The sequence below is a fragment of the Topomyia yanbarensis genome, chromosome 1 (assembly GCF_030247195.1).
Source record: "Topomyia yanbarensis strain Yona2022 chromosome 1, ASM3024719v1, whole genome shotgun sequence".
NCBI lineage: Eukaryota > Metazoa > Arthropoda > Insecta > Diptera > Culicidae > Topomyia > Topomyia yanbarensis.
The window spans coordinates 164,268,996-164,289,988 of NC_080670.1; the positions used below are offsets into that span (position 1 = coordinate 164,268,996).

At 42.3% G+C, this 20,993-nt stretch overlaps 1 protein-coding gene across 1 annotated transcript; it reads left to right on the forward strand.

The window, feature by feature from the left end:
• The first annotated feature begins 2,708 nt into the window (after positions 1-2,708).
• LOC131676067 (uncharacterized) lies at positions 2,709-8,009 on the forward strand. The gene has a single exon (XM_058955194.1). It carries the CDS (start codon positions 2,709-2,711, stop codon positions 8,007-8,009), a length of 5,301 nt encoding a protein of 1,766 aa, XP_058811177.1.
• The last annotated feature ends 12,984 nt before the right edge of the window (positions 8,010-20,993 follow it).

The window sequence follows — 20,993 nt, forward strand, 5'->3', positions numbered from 1 at the left end:
TTTCTTACGATCTTTTCGGATAGTGCTCGATGGCGCACTCACCCTCCGACCGAGAGTTTCCCGGCGGCGGAATTGATCCCGAAGCCAATACCCGTTTCCATGAGCGAATTCGCTCCAAACCTTATCGAGATCTACTTGAATATTTCCCGCCGGTGAAAAAACCCTACTCCGACTGAAAGTTCCCCAGCTGCGGAATTTATCTCCCTTATCGGTACCGGAGTTTACAAAAAGAATCTATTCTATCACTCCCCAAACTGCCAATTGATCCTGACACAACCGTGGCATTTTTCAATCAATCGGCAAATTTTAAACGAAGCGCGTAATACGGCGAAACGGACAGGAAATGATGAGCTGTTTGAGTTCTTCCGGACTGCCCCCGAGTACAGGAGCTAATAAAAATCGAATACGTGGCAGTTTATTTTATCGGCATGCCGTATGGTGCTCTAAGACTTCCGACTTGTTTTGGACTAAGATAATATTTATCAGAACCATCACACTATTCACAACTTCCATAACACTAGTTTACAAATTTTGGGTTAATTGCATGAAGTTAAGAAAAAAGGTGTTTTCTAAGTCAATTTTGGGTCGCTGAGCACGAAAATCATATTCATTTTCTTTTTCAAAGAATTGTTTTTGTGATTTTTTAAAAAAGGTGTTTTTGAGCACTTTTTGCAGTTTTTGGTCAATATCTCAGGAAAAAATCTTTCGATTACCACAAACGACTCACCATTCGAAAGGTATTGATGTGCCCATTCCAAAAATGTATAACATGCTAGGATAAAATATCAATAATTTAGGGTTAAGAGCAACCAAAGTCAAAAAAGTAGTGTTTGGTAAAATTACTAATTTTTAGTTGATTTTTCATAAAAAAATAAATCAGCGAAAAAAATCTTTTAAAATCTTATGTGACAGGAAAAATTCCCACGTGAATTTTTAGCCTAAGATCACGAAAATCCGACAAAAACTGGTGATGTTATTAGGCACCGAGTGAAAATTGCTCTGTTTTTCACATATCTCTTTTGGTCTTAAATAAGATTAGACTAGTTTACAAGAAAAATGAAGTTACGTGAAAAAGTGCTTAATAATACTTAATAATAATACTCTATTTCTCTTTCAAAGAAGTTCGAGTTTAAAAAAAAAATCTTTTGCTTCCGCTTTTTTGTTTTTGCTCTATTTTTTATTACAGAAAAATAATTTTTCATATTTTCAGAATCTAATGTGACAGATTTTAACAATTTTAAGGTAATCGCAATAAGCTAAGAAGAAAGGTGTTTCCTCAGTTAATTTGGGTCGCTGAATACGAAAACCAAGTCCATTTTTTTCAAAGAAGCATTTTCAAGATATCTTTGAAAAAGGTGTTTTTGGGCACTATTTTAGTTATTTGTCAATATCTTGTTCAAATAGGATCCGATCGAAACAGTTCGAAAGGTATTGATGTGCCCTTTCCGAACATGTATAATATGCGTAGATCAAATATCGACAAACATCTGATTACGGCTTAAAAGCCTGTCAAACTGTCAAAATTCTCTTTATAGTAAACAAAAGAAAAACGTTTTCTCTTGCATTAACTGCTATGAACAGCGTTTAGCGAGTAACGGTTTGTCCGGAATTTCCTTTCAAAGAGAATTTTGACAGTTGGCTTTTAAGCCGTAATCGTATGTTTGTCGAGAAATGTACATTTATTATGTGTTGGTGACCAACCCTATTAACATTGTCATCCCCTTGTGCTGAGTAATGCAAATTGGATTGCTACCCAGCGGAGCTTCTGCTACCAACAGCTCAACAGCGCGGGAAAATTTATTGGCTTCACTACACAGCTTTACCTGCGGCAGAACGAATCTGGCATTGATTAAACAAGCGTCGAGTGCGGAAGAATTTATGTTTAAATGTAACTTACTAGTTTAGTTTTGTAAAATAAATAGTTATTATTAAAGTGTCGTTTGAGTCCAAGTGAGGTGTTATACGTACTTTGGCCGAATTACACCTAATCCCAGGGCACTTGGAATATTGCGCATACCTATCGGACCACCATCATTTCGGTTTTCCCATCATCCTATCGGAAGGCAGTTGACCAGATCCGGGGACTCCACCGAGCTATCGAACAACTGGTCCTTCGAACCGGATTTGGCCAAGGAAACCAATCCGAAGAACACCAAGGGGAACGTTCGTACCGTATACTCGCGGGCCTATTCATCATACCAGAGCACAGATACGCCATTTTGTTTGAAGGCGTCAGTAGCATCACCGAAGGAATTTCAGCGGAATATCCAACAATACAAGGCTTCATTCCTCTGGAAAAATCGGTGAGTGCGATTCCAAAGGTTTATCCGTAAAATCCCAGTACTGCTCGTGGTCTTTTGTTCTACGGACAAACAGGTTACCGTATCTCGACGCTTGGATTTACTATCACGCGAGTCACCCAACATCGGGGATACCCACATCAACCCAACTCAAAATCCCTCACACTCAGCTTCAGGGCAGTTGAAAGCATCGCTCACCTGTAGTGGACTCACTGGTGCTCGGACGGTGGCATAAGGCTGCTGACAAATTCACCACTTTACACGGTCTGATCACAACACATTTTGTTCGAGGAGCATCTTTATTTATTATACAAGGCTCGATTCATGAGCCACCAGGTAATTGGCTCTCCAAACACTTTACCTTCACCAAACATTGCTACTTTGGTCTCATTTTTCGAGGAACACGATATGCCTGCTGCGTCGAAACAGAAGCTGCCACCACTGAAGTCACTGCAGACTAAACTTCGCGGACTACAAACGTCGTTCAACAACATGTACCGGTTTATGCAACAATACCGCGTCGATACTAAGGCAGTGGAGGTCAACGTTCGACTAGAGCAACTGGATCGATTGTGGGACAAGATGAACGAGGCTATCGACGATGTAGAGTCTCACGATGAAGCACCCGATGATACGGAAGGTTTCGTTAAAGATCGGATCGACTTTGAAAATCGGTTCTACGAATTGAAATCGTTTCTAGTCGATAAAATTAAGGAAGAGTGTGACACAAGTGCACTCAATCAGACTACTCGCTCTCTCGATAATAACCCCCCCGGTTCCACTCACCATGTACGATTGCCCCAAATAACTCTGCCTAAATTTAGTGGTAAAATTGATGAATGGCTTACGTTTCGGGTTCTTTATACATCACTTATACACTGGCAGGCAGACCTTCCCGAAGTAGAAAAATTTCACTACCTACGCAGTCAATTAGAGGGAGAAGCATTAGCCATCATCGACTCTCTACCCCTTACCAAAGCAAATTATGCTGTAGCATGGGAACTGTTAACAAAGCGATACTCGAACACGAAGGTTCTTCGCAAACGTCAGGTGCAAGCATTGTTTGAGCTACCTGTCGCCAAAAGAGAATGTGCAGCTGATCTTCATTCATTGTTGGATGCCTTCGAGAGGATCGTGAAGACCTTGGACCAGGTCACTCCGCAACAAGCCGACTACAAGGATATGCTACTATTACACCTGCTGTGCTCACGATTGGACAACACTACTAGGAGGAGTTGGGAGGAATTTTCTTCCACCAAGGAAAGCGACACCGTAAAGGATCTCACAGATTTTCTACAGCGGCGGATTAGAATCTTGGAATCCATGCCCAACAAGCCTGCTGAACAGAAGATTGATCCAACCCCATCAAAATACCCAAAGAAGGCACTCACAGTGAAAGCCTTCAATGCTACGGTTCAGCAACCATCGACGTCTGGAAAGTGTGTGGCTTGCTCGGATAGCCACCTGCTTTACCAATGCCAATCGTTCCAAAAAATGTCGGTTTCGGAAAGGGATGCTCTTTTACGAAGTAACTCACTGTGCCGAAATTGTTTTCGCCGAGGGCACCACGCAAGAGAGTGCAATTCCAAGTTCACTTGTCGGCAATGCAAGGCGAAACACCACACACTCGTTTGTTTTAAGGGGAAATTGACCGAAAGCAAGCCAAATAACAACACTGACCCGAAGCCAACAGTTACAAGTGAAGAGTCAACCGATTCAAGAGTTGTGAACCTAGCGACCACTACTACTGTATCCTGCAACACTACTACTACTTCATCGACGGGTGTTTTACTGCTCACAGCGATCGTTGTTTTGGAAGACGGTCAAGGTCACAAGGTTCGTGCAAGGGCACTATTGGATAGCTCAGCTGAATGCAATCTGATCAGCAAGCGGGTCAGAAGGCTTTTGACGGTCAAGGAGGAGAGCAGTATGGTCGACGTTATTGGGATCCAAGGTTTGGCTACAAGAGTGCATGGAAAGATTACTGTGCTTGTACACTCCCGGGTCACGGATTTCAAACAGCCTATGGAAATGTTGGTGCTACCCAAAATAGCAGCCCAAATGTGTACAGCATCGATAGACGCAAGCAAATGGAATATACCTAGCGGAATAGAGTTAGCAGATCCAAATATTCTGCAGGATGAAACCGTCGATTTAGTGCTAGGAGCAGAATCATTTTTTGAATTCTTTTCGAGCGACCGACGTATACGATTGGGGGAGAACTTACCATCATTGGTCGACTCAGTCTTTGGATGGGTGGTTACAGGACGATATTCAGTGGATGGCCCTATTAAATCTGTCTTGTGTGATGTTGCGCTTACGAGTCGGTTAGACGATATGTTGGAGAAGTTCTGGGAATGCGAGGAGGTCGACTTGGGAAGTAACTACTCTCCGGAAGAGGCAAGATGCGAGGATTATTTCATACAAACAACCCAGAGAGAATCCTCAGGTCGGTATATAGTGTCTTACCCCAAAGATGACGAAATGGTAGCCAGGTTGGGCGAGTCTAGAGTCACTGCAGAAAGAAGATTCTTGCAGTTAGAAAGGCGGCTAGCTCGGGATACAGGTCTGCGAGAGCAGTATATATTGTTTATGCAAGAGTACGAGACGTTGGGTCATATGAAATTGGTTTCCCAGGAAGAAGGTAAGGACGTCGCTCGCTGTTTTCTTCCACACCATCCAGTTGTGAAGAACGAAAGTACCACAACCAAGGTGAGGGTGGTATTTGACGCCTCGGCCAAAACTACCTCCGGCATTTCTCTGAACGATAGTTTATGTGTTGGCCCGGTCATTCAAGAGGATCTTCGTTCGATTATTTTACGCTGTCGTACTCGCCAAGTAATGTTAGTTGCCGACATAGAGAAAATGTTTCGGCAGGTTGTCATTTGCCCTCAAGACAGACACCTTCAATCTATTCTATGGCGCACCTCACCCGACGCTCTGTTGTCGACGTATGAGCTTTCGACGATTACTTATGGTACCAAACCCGCACCGTTTCTTGCGACGAGAACTTTGGTGCAACTGGCTAAGGATGAGGCGGTTCGGTTCCCGTTGGCTTCGGTTGCTATTCAAGAGGACTTTTATATGGATGATGCCATTACCGGAACCGACGATCCTGACACAGCAAGGGAGTTGAGGATTCAGCTGCAAGAGATGCTAAACTGTGGTGGTTTTAGATTACGAAAATTCGCATCCAACTGTAAAACAGTATTAGAAGGACTTGCCGAAAAGGAACTTTCGATTCAAGCAGCAGATGGAATCAGTTTGGATACTGACCCTATGGTTAAGGCATTGGGATTAATTTGGATGCCCCATATGGATGTCTTTCGGTTCAAATTCCAGACAACACCACTTGTGCCGGATGACCAGCTGACAAAAAGGAAGGTTTTATTAATAATTGCCACCCTATTTGACCCTCTCGGGCTCATCGGAGCAGTTATTACTCGTGCCAAAATTTTCATGCAACTGCTCTGGCGATTGGAGGATGAGAAAGGGGCCCAACTGTCCTGGGACTCACCACTGCCTACAAACGTTAGCGATGAATGGATACGATTCCACCAACAGATACCATTACTCAATAACCTTTATATTGAGCGGCTAGTGATGTTGGAGAAACCAAAATCAACTCAAATACACATATTTTCGGATGCGTCGGAAAAGGCCTACGGAGCTTGTGCTTACGTCAGGACCGAAGACTCGTTAGGAAGGATTAAGGTGGCCTTATTATCATCTAAATCCCGAGTCTCACCGTTAAAAACACAATCTATTCCTAGATTAGAGCTATGTGGTGCTTTGTTGGCTGCGGAGTTATATTCGAAAGTGAGGAAATCCATCAGATGCCCGGCTGACGTTTTCTTTTGGACTGATTCTTCCACGGTTCTACGTTGGCTGCTTGCATCGCCCTCGACTTGGACAACCTTTGTGGCGAATCGGGTGTCCAAGATACAATCACTCACGGAGAACTGCCAGTGGAACCATGTGCCCGGCGAGCACAATCCTGCTGATCTAATTTCGAGAGGAATTTCCCCAGAAGATATCCTAGACAATCATCTTTGGTGGAAAGGCTCAAGTTGGCTATCTACGAGCTCTGAGAATTGGCCCAGACAACAAGTTTGGTCATCGGAAGGTGTTGAGGAAGAGAGGAAGCGTATCGTACTCGAGACAACTACCGTGAATACCAGCTTCATCGATTGGTACATATTACGATTTTCTAACTATACAGCAATGGTGCGACGAACGGCATACTGGCTTCGGTTTTTGAGCAACCTACGGATAACGGAGAAGGAAAGGCGACAGTTCGGTCCTCTAACGACAACGGAACTGCAAAAGGCAGAATTTAGAATTCTACAGAAGGTTCAGGCAGAATCATTCAGCAGCGAACTCAAGGCGCTAACCAACGGAGAGAGTATGCCACGATCATCACCGTTACGTTGGTATAATCCATTCATTGCACCCAACGGTATCTTGCGGGTAGGGGGGAGGTTAGGGCAATCGAGAGAGTCTGAGGATACAAAACACCCTATCGTGCTTCCTGCAAGAAACATGCTAACTAAACTTCTCATGCGTCACTACCATGCTAAATTGATGCATGCCGGGCCACAATTAATGTTGAGTACCATTCGGCTGCGGTATTGGCCTCTTGGGGGAAGGAACGTAGCGAAAGCGGTATGTCATCAGTGCATGCGGTGCTACCGCATGAAACCAAAGGCGATACAGCAATTTATGGCGGAATTACCAGCACCCAGAGTAGCGGCAGCGAGACCCTTTTCGACGACAGGCGTCGACTATTTCGGGCCCGTTTATGTGCGACCAGGATACCGACGAACAGCAGTGAAGGCGTATGTGGCCGTGTTCGTTTGTTTCTCCACAAAGGCGACACATCTGGAGTTGGTCACGGACTTGTCGACAGCACGTTTCATCCAGGCATTACGGAGGTTCATATCACGAAGGGGCAAATGTGCTAATCTGTGGTCTGACAATGGCACCAACTTTGTGGGAGCGAGGAACCAGATGAAGGAGCTTCTACAGAATCTGAAAAACAAGGAGCATCATGATGCGGTTGCGAAAGAGTGTGCGGACGTCGGAATGCAATGGAACTTCATCCCACCCGGTGCTCCACATTTTGGGGGCCTCTGGGAGGCTGCAGTACGATCGGCGAAAACACATCTGCTGAAGGTGTTAGGAGATTCTACGGCTTCTTACGAGGATATGGCAACACTACTTACCCAAGTGGAGTGTTGTTTGAATTCGCGGCCACTAACCCAACTTTCGGATGATCCCAACGATCTTCAACCACTGACTCCAGGACACTTCCTGGTCGGAACGGCCATGCAAGCAGTACCATCGGCGGACTACACTCAAACAGCGATAGGGAGGCTAAATCTGTGGGAGACAGTACAACGGAGACTTCAAGACTTTTGGAAACGATGGAGGACCGAATATCTGGTCCAACTACAAGGAAGAACCAAGTGGTGGAAACCTCCTGTTGGCGTGAAGGAAGGCAGTTTGGTGGTGATACGAGACGATAACCTACCACCCACACGCTGGAGGATGGCCCGAATCATCGAAACACACCCAGGTCCGGATGGTGTGGTACGAGTGGTGTCTCTACGGACGACGAACGGGAAGGTGGAAAGACCGGTAGATAAAATCTGCATCCTACCGGTTGCAACTTCGACGGAAGAAGGAGAAACCGACCGAGACGACTGATTTGTGATCGGCTGAAACTCCGGTCATTTCAGGGGGGCGAGGATGTTGGTGACCAACCCTATTAACATTGTCATCCCCTTGTGCTGAGTAATGCAAATTGGATTGCTACCCAGCGGAGCTTCTGCTACCAACAGCTCAACAGCGCGGGAAAATTTATTGGCTTCACTACACAGCTTTACCTGCGGCAGAACGAATCTGGCATTGATTAAACAAGCGTCGAGTGCGGAAGAATTTATGTTTAAATGTAACTTACTAGTTTAGTTTTGTAAAATAAATAGTTATTATTAAAGTGTCGTTTGAGTCCAAGTGAGGTGTTATACGTACTTTGGCCGAATTACACCTAATCCCAGCGCACTTGGAATATTGCGCATACCTATCGGACCACCATCATTTCGGTTTTCCCATCATCCTATCGGAAGGCAGTTGACCAGATCCGGGGACTCCACCGAGCTATCGAACAATTATGATTACAATCGACCAAAGTAAAAAAGTCTAATGTTCGACCTTTTTTTAAAAAAATGCACATTTCTAGTAAGTTTTTAATAATAAATCAAGGACAGAAGAAAATTCTTTTAGAATCGAATGAGATAAATAATCTTTTTGCATAAATTTTAATTCAATGGTAGATATGAAGGTATGTAGATATGAAGCACTGAGTGAAAATTGTAACTTTTTATTTTTCGCAAAAAATCATACTTTCAGCTGAAATAAACTTCTATACTTGATAGTTATTGTTTGTGTTTGGTACTGTATTCTCGAGCTTACATCCATCCATCCTGCGGCATTTGAATGGTTTTGGATATTTCATTGTACAACTAAGTGCTCTTTTTAAAATGTGGAAATATCGTTGGAAAAGTTTTGTTTTGTCTGTGGTGAGTACGTATTTTACGAATTAAAGGAATTTTAGCCTTCTGCTTCAACAGACTTCACAGCAGATTCTCAGCTCACAGAAAATTACGTGGCTAGTGCTACGATCCCACTGAGACTCCTTCCCGATAGGGACTCGAATATTTGACGACTGGCTGATGAAACCAGTGCTACACCCTCTAAACCGCCGCACCAGGGCAGGTCCGCTAAAACCATAAAATTTCTATTTCGCTCAATGTGCCGTAACATCAACATTTTCTACCCGATGTTAGTGATATTAGGCTTAAAATTAACGTAATCATATTGTTTGTTATCTTAGATTCTAAAAGGTCCGAAAAAAATTTGTTTTTCGGTAAAAAAATCATTTAAAAATGAGTAACTTTTAAAAATGGTCAAAAATGCACTTTTTTAAACTTTGGTCGCTTGCAGCACTAAAAAATTTACATATGATCCACACATATTATATGTTTTTGGAAAGGGCATCTCGGCACCTTTCAACCTGCATATTAACTAAATTAATTGAATGATTTTGACACGAAATATTGACTAAAAACTACAAAAAGTGCTCAAAAACGAGTTTTTTGAGAAATTCACAATATCGCTTCTTTGAACAAAAAAATAAATATTGTTTTCGTGTTCAGCGACCCAAAATTAGTCTAAAAAATACTTTTTCTTGAAACTTCATTTTTCTTGTAAACTAGTGTAATAGTACTTCACATCAATTGACCAGGCTGGATGGTTCGCTGTTATGGATAATTCAATTACGCAATTGGTTCTTTTCCGTGCTAACTGTAAACGGTATAGGGAGTGCCAAATCTTGTGGCGGTATCGATTCCTTCCCCGACAAGCGGACGAGAATCAAAACAAAAATATTTGAAAGATGTAGAAAACTGTCATTTGTTTAAATACTTATACTTAGAAATTAATTTTTATAATACCCGAAAAGATTAAGTTTCAAATCTCGCATCATGCGCTTTTAAAATTGTTCGAGCACTTCCTGATACATAAAGTTTGGACTAACATTTCTCTAGCAATACCGAGTACCTCTGCATCAAAACAATATTTATGATCTGCCCTTCTAAACACATTGGCTGCCCAGACGGAGCACTCAAGCCTCGCAAAACCGGCATATTCCACTTTTTAACGGGCTGGTAGCAGTACCCTGTGTGCGATTTCGAGAGTAATTCTTTCCGTGTACCGGTATAGCTGCAAATGCACTTGCACAAACGAAACTGTTATACCATCCAATCTTTATCTGCACTTCTTCCATTCGTTTTTGCAAACTTTCTTCGCGAAGTTGTGCTGCGGCAGGTACACCGGTAAGTTGCGGTCGCTGGGTAAGTTGGCTTTGAATGCGCCCTTTGGGTGAAAAGAAACATCCGTATTTCGGAAAAAAATCTGAAATTTGGTCACTGATTTGACGCATTTATGATATACATTCAATTCTAAAGTTTGTTTCGACTACTTTACAATTTGCATGCTAATCACGCGTACGAAAATCATTAGCTTGTCTGTATAGTCCTTTTCATAATTTTCGTCTTCTATTTAGACAGATTTTGCTTCCGATTTTGGCGTTTTTAATTGACCCCGAATATCCAGGTTCTAACTCCAAACGCTGTCAGTTCGTATATTTTGACAGTAGTTGGGATTACCACCTGCCTCAGTTTCTCATCAAGTGAAAACCACAAGAATTTTTTCTGGTCGTGGCTCTAACATACTACGATCGGCTTACCGTTATCTACCGTTTCAGATTTTGCGAGAAGAGGTGGGATAGATGCTTTTTTTCTTTATAAGAAGCACTTTATGCTACAATTCTCCCATGGGCACGAAGCACCATCGCAAAGCAGCTGTTCGATTCGCACGTCTGCGCAGTTTTGGCTACGATTCTGCACTATGCCTACCAGCATATGGTCCGCTATAAGAGCGATCATCAGCGATCGAGCTATAGACAAACAGACGTTCCCCATTCGGTATGTTCGTACTTTCTTAGCAAACATCAGATAGGGATGGATGTGCCAAGGTCTATTGACTCTTATGTATTAGGATGCGCTCACATGTTCCAACACACGGACGCTAATCGAAACTTTTTTTTACCACCGCTATGACTACCGTGAAAAGATTTGTTATCCTCGCTTGTCTGTGGCCAAACTATCACCACAACCGACAAGGTTCTTCAATTCATAATAAAAATAAAATAAATGCCCAGTCGAACACGAAAACCGAGTTGCATTGAATGGAAACATGCGGTGAAAAACTGGTATTTTCTATCACAGTTTTTCAAATATAAGCAACTCGGGCTTCGGGAAAAACGATGCTCTGCGCACTAGGGGTGTCAATGCAGAATGGTCCTGAACGCAAATTTAGCGGAACTTCAACAATCTTTTGACATTAAAAAAATATTACTCAAATATATAGGGCTAGGTGTCATTCTAAAATCAAACATATCTCCTATGTAACAAAATTTTGTAAGGTTTGCACGCTTATAACTCCGCTATTACTAGATGGATTTTATTCAGGAACGCCTAACTTGAATATTGGTAATAATTTAATATCTGTGTCATAAAAGTAGTCTATTCAAAATCAGTGAAATTGAAAAGTTCACAAAAAGGAAACTTTTCCTTCCATGAGGCAGTTATTTCAGGCAGAGCCGTCAATAGGAAGCACCTAAGTGGCTCAATCAAATACGGGGAGCTTATATATAGAGGTTCGACGTACCCGTTTGAATCATTCGCTGCTCGCTTGTCAAAAGAACATCATCATGACTATAATGTCCGGACGGTACAATAAACGGCAGACGCTATGAATTGTGGCACCCACACACAGTTAAACCACGTAAGAATTTTTCAGGTGCCAGTACAATTTGCATCCGTTACCTTGCTGCGTGCAAAGTTTATCGTTTGATTTGAAATTTGGCGAATACGAACAAGTATAAAATGCGTTAGGTTCGAGTTTTGTACACACGATGATTTGCAATGTGGGTTGGTTTGGGTTGAGTTTAACACTGCAGGGTGCGACGTGTGTGCTGTTTGGGAGTTTGCGTTGGGATAAATTAATTTATGTGTGTGCGTTGGGCAGACGGGACAGGTGGTTCACATGCCAAAATACTTTAGGCGGTTTTTATGTACGTAGGGTAATTGGCACATACGGGTCACATTTCGGATATACATGATGCGTTTTTAATATTAAGGCATCTGATAACCTGCTTTTGTAGGTATTCCTAAAGCACGGGTAGGCTCAACTGGAGTTGCACCTATTGAAAGGCGGGGGTTAGTTGGCGATTGAGTTATCCCAAGTAACAATTTTGGTAATATTGAAGTTTTATAGCGTTTAATAAAACTAATATTTAAAACCTCCCATGCTAACTTTATGGTCTTATGTACTTCCTGGAGGCTGCTATAAACCCATGTTATGACAAATTGGCCCAGTTTTATTGTAATCAGTAGAACTTGTTATGCAAACTATCATAGGAGTAATAGTTTTATTACAGTTCTATTCTACTCTTTAGATGTGATATTAAACCAACAGCATAAAACCTTCTCCTGACCTAGCAATGTGGAAAACCACTATATGAGCGCTATTTAACCATCATAAAACTGTAAAGTCTTCCTGAAGAAGTCCATAAAACTTCGTATGCTATCCATGTTAGAACATTCAGTTTTAAACTGAATTTTTACACTGATTAGATGTATTCAATAAAATTTTATCGTGGTTTTATCCCTTAACATCGCATGATGCCAATCATCGAACAAAGTGCCATATTGTAAGGTATACAATTTTTTCAGAATAGTGATTAAAAGAATTTTATTATTGTTGATAACACACCCACGCGTGTTTGAAGGCATGCCGTTAAGGATTTATGGTGAAACATCATGAAAGAGCAACGCAAAATAAATGCGCCCCATGAATTCTACTAAAAAGAGCATTCGGTAATATTTTTCTGCAAATATTGAAACAACACTTAACCAAGTTTTAGTAAAAAATGTTAAATGTTTTGTTAAAAAGTGCAGATTCTTTCAAAAAAATGTCTCAAAACGTTTGATTCCACCCTTCATACGAACAAGAAGGCGTATATTTGAGAAATTTTACTTCGCAATTTGCTATTTTTGCTTCAAGGCGACATTTTTTTTTAATAAAACTTGGTATACTTGAATAATTCTTTCATAAGACAATTCCTCCTAAAACGGTCATAACTGAGCAATTCATATAGCAAGCGTGTTTATCATGGCACTTCTGCATCTATGTTGAGAGTGACAAGTTTTATGCTGGACTAAATCACAGCTTGCTGGTTTTGATTATTTTGACAGTGACTTTGTCCAAGATGGTAAATGGAAGGTGGGGGTTTTAACTATGTAACGGTGCGGTTGTCAAGTTTGAGTAGCGCAATAGATTAAAATACACACACTGAATATTCGCCATCTCTATAGTGTGTTCACCATTTACTGTCAGTGTCATTCCAATCGAGCACGAGATTTGTCAATAGTCCTCGTTCGATAAAGATTTGCAGATATTTTCTTTAAATTATGTTCCGAAATCTAAGGACAGATCCTGAGATGCATTTTTAAAAATCAACGAAATTAAACATTTACTTTCCATCGAAATAGGAATTTGAAATGCATTTTGCGTTGCGTGTAAGACGTCAAAGCCCTGCCACAAACTAATTCTACTCCAACAAAGTTCCGAACGAAGTAGATCAGCGTGAGACGCTTGTTGAACAAATGTTTCGGCAAAAGAGTGAAAGTTGATGCAATAATGGAAATGAAATGCGTTTTATTCAAATTGGATTCAAATTTGTTATGCATTTCTAGAGTGATCTGACCCTAGACCGAAATGCATTTGTATGAGCTTATTGTTTATAGTACTAAAACGCAGATCGGCTTCCTTTTTTGTAATATAATGTGAGAAGTGGTTCTTAAAATTGTTGCAACGGCTGTTTTTGTCGGCAAAGTCAATTTTTGTAAACAGCCAAAAAACAAATCATTGCAACCCTCTCGTGATTGACAACTGCAACAGCACGCACAAAAAAGCTCTCACCTTTATTTACCATCTTGATAATCATCCTGGAAAAACGAGAAAAACAAACCAATCCTCCTGTCAGCGGTTGTTCAGAAATTCTTATTAACCTGCAAAGACGAAATAATCCTGACTTGGTTCGTCTTCTGCTTTGGGTCAAAAGAAATTGAGGAAGAATTCCATTTCCAAATGGAATTTTCGAAGTAACTTAGTTGCACTACAGTTACTATATTACATGCAAGTAAACAATAAGATTCGAGCTTCTGATGACAATTTTATAACTCCTTAGTATAGCTCATGTGTTTCATAAGAGTAATTATTTTAAAGAGGTTTTAATATAGACATTCCAAAACCTGAATACGTGCAATAATCTCCGATAAAACTGTCTTATAACTTAATTTCTTGTTGTATGTTAGTTTTATTCCAGTTTTAGCAAAGTATATAGAACCGTTTCACAACCACTATATAAACTTGTAACCTAAAGCTTTATCGTGGAAGTCATAACATAGTTTTATAGTGAAATTTAGGAACAAATGAAATGACAGCTGCATAAAACCATAATAAAATCACCGGTTTCAAGGATTCCTTCATAAAACCAGGATAAAACAATGATAAATCCCCGAGGCATTTTAATTGTTACTTGGGATGTGTGTGCAGATTAAGTTTTGATTTGTTTTCAAAAAGTTGTGAAGCAAATCTATAGCAATTCTTGGTAGTCAACCCAAAAGTAATGCCATCTGACCAAGAGAAAGTACTGACTGGTTTTTATTGTTAGCACAGGTTTACAAACATTAGTATTTTCTATCAATTTTATGCACGGAAACTTACTATCTGGTAAGGAAATTGTAACTGTGGACTCAAAACCAAGCTTTCAATCACCAATAAAACGATGAACTAGAAACTAACAAAGTAAGAGTACCTGGAGAAATGTATATACTACCTTTCTTGGAAGCTCACAAAGGTTAAGTGAAGTTGTGGCAAGATTTGATATGCTGCCAATACAGCCGGGAGATGATACAGTGGTACCGCGACAATAAGGTGGATTTCATCGATAAGAATATCAAGCAACGCAACTGCCAGCCACTATTGGGTTCGATTGCAGAGATGGTTCGATCCAGTTCATCCTAAACCGGCTTTGTATGTCCAACAAAAACAAATTTTACATTACATTTGATACTACTAGAAAGAACTATATGACATCACTTGGTTCCCTGAAATCCCGTTTTCCAGACACATGTCCCAGTACCGAGATACGAACTACAAAATTCCAATGGAACCCTAGCAATATGGGTATGGGAATTCTTGGAATTGATTCAGGATTTATTCTTATCGTTAATGGCCATATGACGAAGTCAAGAGCGGTAACTCACGGTGCCATGGAAATCAGATCCAGAATGGCCGCTCCCATGTCAAATCACTGGATCGTTCTGCTAGGATTCCAGCGTATGTAACGTTGTGCGTTCGTTGCTATTGAGACAGATGAACTAGAGACTTATTGAGGGCCAGCGAAACCCTATGACAAAACAACGGAGAAGATCTGGCAAGAAGAAAGAACCATTCGTGTAGGCTCTTCGCGTAATTACCGTTGATCCGAACAGGGATGTAGACATGCTGACGGAACGATTTTGCCGAACACTGGTGGTCCAAGAAGCGGCAAATGACTTTTTCTGGCTAGCGTGGCGTCGTCGATGTTGACATATGGCGTTCCGGGGTGAAGCATTGCACTAAAGACCAAGTGGCGTCGAGATAAGCTACATAGCGCGTTCCGGCTCATGCCCATGTAAGTTGCGAGCACGAACAGAACCAGAGCAGTTAAAATCACCTAAACCTCTGTGCGGGAAGGAGTTCCGTAATATCGCAAAGCCGTCGGTGGCTAACTGAGGCTCTAGGGGAATGAAGGTGGAAGCAATACAAAGATATTTGCCTTTAATTCTAGTTTGGCAAGCGACAACTTCAATGCCTGGGGTCGAGGGGAGGTTGATTCGATAGAAACAATAGCACTTTTCAATCCCAGAGTACTTTTGAGGATTAAAAATTAGAGGGTTGTGTACAAGACACGACTGCAGTTACATTGAAAATGCAGCATTATTAACCCTTAAAGGCACAATTCAATTTTTTCCATTATATATTCATCCTAATAAGGACAGTTTGCTAATAACTATGTTTTGGGATACGGGACGAGAATCCTTTGAAACAATTCGAACCTGGCCGACGATTGGTTTCTGCTGCATACACACAGACGAACAGCTCATGCCAAATAAGCACTATGTAACACAAGGCGATCTCTTTTATTAACTTTTTGGTGCAGATGGAAGACCATCCTTTTGCGCGACAAATGAAAATATTTTTTTATCATTCTTTTTGGTGTGGCTTTCGCTTAGTGGCAGGGATGCCATATTCACTTATTTTCGTAATGGTTTTGCAAAAAGCATCGGGTTATTTATTTATTTATTTTCATTTTTGAAGCAGGGAAAAGCCCCTTTGAGTGAAATTTCATTTTGGAATCTCTTCTCAAACAGGCATAAAAAACTTACTTATCTTTTCAAAATATATAAGTATAATAAATTCCTAAATTAATTTAGCCCACTCGGTGAAATAAAACCATAACAGAGCTAAGCTTCATTCTTCCTTTGTATGTAAAATGTAAATGATTGTGTAATTCTTTCGATCTATGAGGCGTCTTTAAATATCTGAAAATTTATAAATTTTATGAAATATCAAAGTTTAAGATTGCAATTCATAAGAAATTCAAAGATGAGTTTAAGTACAACAAAGTCACTATTAGCTAATACATCTCTAACAAAATGAAAGATAGGTTTGCCTGCAGCAGAGAGGGCAGAAAAAACCATCGGGTTGGTAGATTATTGTTTTGAAGAATATTTACATATATTATGATTCTCTGGTAAAGGTACAGAATTAACAAGCTCAAACTTAACACAGGTTAATAAAAAGAATTTTCCAATTGAATTTGTTTTCCATTATATACTCGTCCTAATAAGGACGGTTTGCTAACAACTATGTTTTGGGATACGTGACGAGAATTGCAAGGGACGATTTGAGCCTTACCTGCACGGCTGATACGCACGGCATAAACCAGCAATTTGCCATCTCGCTTCTGTTCCGCCATCGTCGTGTGAAGCTTCGAACAAAATCCTTCCAGCACACACAGACAAACGTTCCCCTTCCGTAGCTCGTGATCAATTGAAAGATCTAACAGCTATCCTACAAGCAACAATAGCGGTTCTGCCAGCAGAGCAGGCATGGTAATAAAGGAATTCAGTCAAAAACATTCCTTTTATATTAAGCGATAAAATGTGTAGGACGCTTATGAATGTCTAGATGAAGTCCGTGTTAGGGAAAGTCTTGCGCAAATTTGTGAAAATTGCATATGTTTTCCTTATTTATTGCATATTTACGTATTTTTCAATAGTGTGATAATAAAATACACAGATAAATTCGATAACAACTTTTTACTGGCAATTTTCAGAATCGAATGGTGTTCGAATTATGAAATTAGCTACAACCCCGCAACTTCGATATCGTGGCGCTGCAGGAACTTTGCTGGACGGGACAGAAGGTGTGGAAAAGCGGGCATCGAGCGGCTACCTTCTACCAGAGCTGTGGTACAACCAACGAGCTGGGAACCGGCTTCATAGTGCTGGGCAAGATGCGCCAACGTGTGATCGGGTGGCAGCCGATCAACGCAAGGATGTGCAAGTTGAGGATCAAAGGCCGTTTCTTCAACTACAGCATCATCAACGTGCACTGCCCACACGAAGGGAGACCCGACGACGAGAAAGAAGCGTTCTACATGCAGCTGGAGCAGACATACGACGGTTGCCCTCTGCGAGACGTGAAAATTGTCATTGGCGACATGAACGCACAGGTAGGAAGGGAGGCAATGTACAGACCGGTGATCGGGCCTAACAGCCTGCATTCCGTATCAAATGACAACGGCCAACGATGTGTGAACTTCGCAGCCTTCCGTGGAATGGTAGTCCGAAGCACCTTCTTCCCTCGCAAAGATATCCACAAAGTCACCTGGAGATCACCGGACCAAGTAACAAAAAATCAAATCGACCACGTTCTAATCGACGGTAGATTCTTCTCGGACATCACAAACGTCCGCACTTATCGCAGTGCGAATATAGATTCGGACCACCACCTGGTTGCAGTATGCTTGCGCTCAAAACTTTCGACAGTGCATAGCTCTCGTCGAAGCCGAACGCCGCGGCTAAACATCGAGCGGCTACAAGATGGCAGAGTGGCTCAAGAATACGCGCAGCAGTTGGAAGTGGCACTACCAACGGAAGAGCAGCTAGGCGCAGTTGCCCTTGAAGATGGCTGGAGAGATATCCGATCCGCCATATGTAGCACCGCAGCCACTGCACTAGGTACGGTGGGCCCGGACCGAAGAAGCGACTGGTACGACGGCGAATGCGAGCAGTTAGTCGAAGAGAAGAATGCAGCATGGGCGAGAATGCTGCAACACCGCACGAGGGCGAACGAGGCGCGATATAAACACGCACGGAACAGGCAGAACTCGCTTTTCCGGACCAAAAAGCGCCAGCAGGAAGACCGAGATCGCGAAGCGATGGAGCAGCTGTACCGCGCTAAAGACACACGGAAATTCTACGAGCAGTTGAACCGCTCGCGCAGGGGCCACGTACCACAGGCCGACATGTGCAGAGATACAAACGGGAATCTTCTCACGGACCAGTGTGAGGTGATCCAGAGGTGGCGGCAGCACTACGAAGAACACCTGAACGGCGATGCAGCAGACGACGAGGATGGCACGGTAACGCACCTGGGAGCACGCGCGGAAGACATTACACTACCGGCTCCGGATCTCCAAGAAATCCAGGAGGAGATTAGCCGGCTCAAAAATAATAAAGCCGCTGGGGTTGACCAAATACCAAGCGAGCTACTAAAACACGGTGGCGAGCCACTGGCTAAAGCGCTGCACTGGGTGATTACCAAGATTTGGGAGGAGGAGATTTTACCGGAGGAGTGGATGGAAGGTGTCGTGTGTCCTATCTACAAAAAGGGCGACAAGCTGGATTGCTGTAATTACCGAGCAATCACCCTGCTGAACGCCGCCTACAAGGTACTCTCCCAAATACTATGCCGTCGACTATCACCAATTGCAAGAGAGTTCGTGGGGCAGTACCAGGCGGGTTTCATGAGCGAACGATCTACCACGGACCAGGTGTTCGCCGTTCGTCAAGTACTGCAGAAATGCCGCGAGTACAATGTGCCCACACATCATTTGTTCATCGACTTCAAAGCCGCATACGACACTATCGATCGAGATCAGCTATGGCAGATTATGCACGAGTACGGATTCCCGGACAAACTGACGCGATTAGTGAAGGCGACGATGGATCGGGTGATGTGCGTAGTACGTGTCTCAGGGACGCTCTCGAGTCCCTTCGAATCACGCAGAGGGTTACGGCAAGGTGATGGTCTCTCGTGTCTGTTATTCAACATCGCGCTGGAAGGTGTAATAAGAAGAGCAGGGATCGACACGAGTGGTACGATTTTCACAAAGTCCGTTCAGCTACTTGGCTTCGCCGATGACGTTGATATTATTGCACGAAACTTTGAGAAGATGGAGGAAGCCTACATCAGACTGAAAAGAGAAGCCAAGCGCGTCGGAATTGCCATCAACACGTCGAAGACAAAGTACATGATAGGAAGAGGTTCACGAGAAGAAAATGAGAACCGCCCGCTTCGAGTTTGCATCGGTGGCGACGAAATCGAGGTGGTTGAAGAGTTCGTGTACTTGGGCTCACTGGTGACCGCCGACAATGATACCAGCAGAGAGATTCGTAGACGCATCGTGGCAGGAAATCGTGCTTACTTTGGCCTCCGCAAGACACTTCGGTCGAACAGAGTTCGCCGTCGTACGAAGTTGACCATCTACAAGACGCTGATTAGACCGGTAGTTCTCTACGGGCACGAGACCTGGACCATGCTCGTGGAGGACCAACGCGCACTTGGTGTCTTCGAACGGAAAGTGCTGCGTACCATCTACGGTGGAGTGCAGATGGAAGACGGCACATGGAGACGGCGAATGAACCATGAGTTGCATCAGCTGTTGGGGGAGCCGCCCATCTGTCATACCGCGAAAATCGGACGACTACGGTGGGCCGGGCACGTAGCCAGAATGTCGGACAATAGCCCGGTGAAAACGGTTCTCAATTGCAATCCGACCGGTACAAGAAGACGTGGCGCGCAGCGAGCACGATGGATCGACCAGGTGGAAGACGATTTGCGGACCCTTCGCAAACTGCGTGGCTGGCGACGCGCGGCCATGGACCGAGTGGAATGGAGGAATCTTTTGTATACGGCACAGGCCACTTCGGCCTTAATCTGTTAATAAAAAAAATCGAATTATGAAAATCCATCAATAATTAACAAAACGTAAGCGAAAACTTTGTCTGTTTTCTTACATTTTCCAAATGTTTTTACAATAATACGGATTTTTCAATAGTGTTCAGTTGAAATACGAATTTATAGTTCCAACCAATTGGACTTCTAAAATCTATTAGTATTTAAATGACTCAAATTCATCAACAATTAACAGCGCTACAGTCGTTTAAAATTATGCCACGTTTTCGTGACGCAGCTCGAAATCAGATTTTAGTTTTACACCTAACCCCAGCCCCATATAGTAGAGTAAAGCATTTTCAAGGCTAAAATGCTAAAACCTGGACGAGGCGAAGAATTCGCAAGATAACCTTGACTGCGAATCAGCACAATTATTTAAAACTGCACGAACTGGAAAGATTGACCTATCGGTTCGAGAGTCACCGAACGGATGAATATCGGGTACAACAATATGTGATATTGCACTTGTTGCTGCTCATGTTAATGATTTGCATTGTAAAAATTAGAATAACAAAGGGACGCCATGTTTCGTTTGGAATTCCGCTTTATCAGTCAATATCATTGCTCACGAGTATGGCTATCAACAACACATTTTTATCATTATCATAAATGAAGTAGTTTTGACTATTCTATTGTAAGAATTCAGAGGTGGAAATTAAATAAATTACAGTAAGCTTGCAATGAAAAATTATATGGCTAATCATTTTAGACATG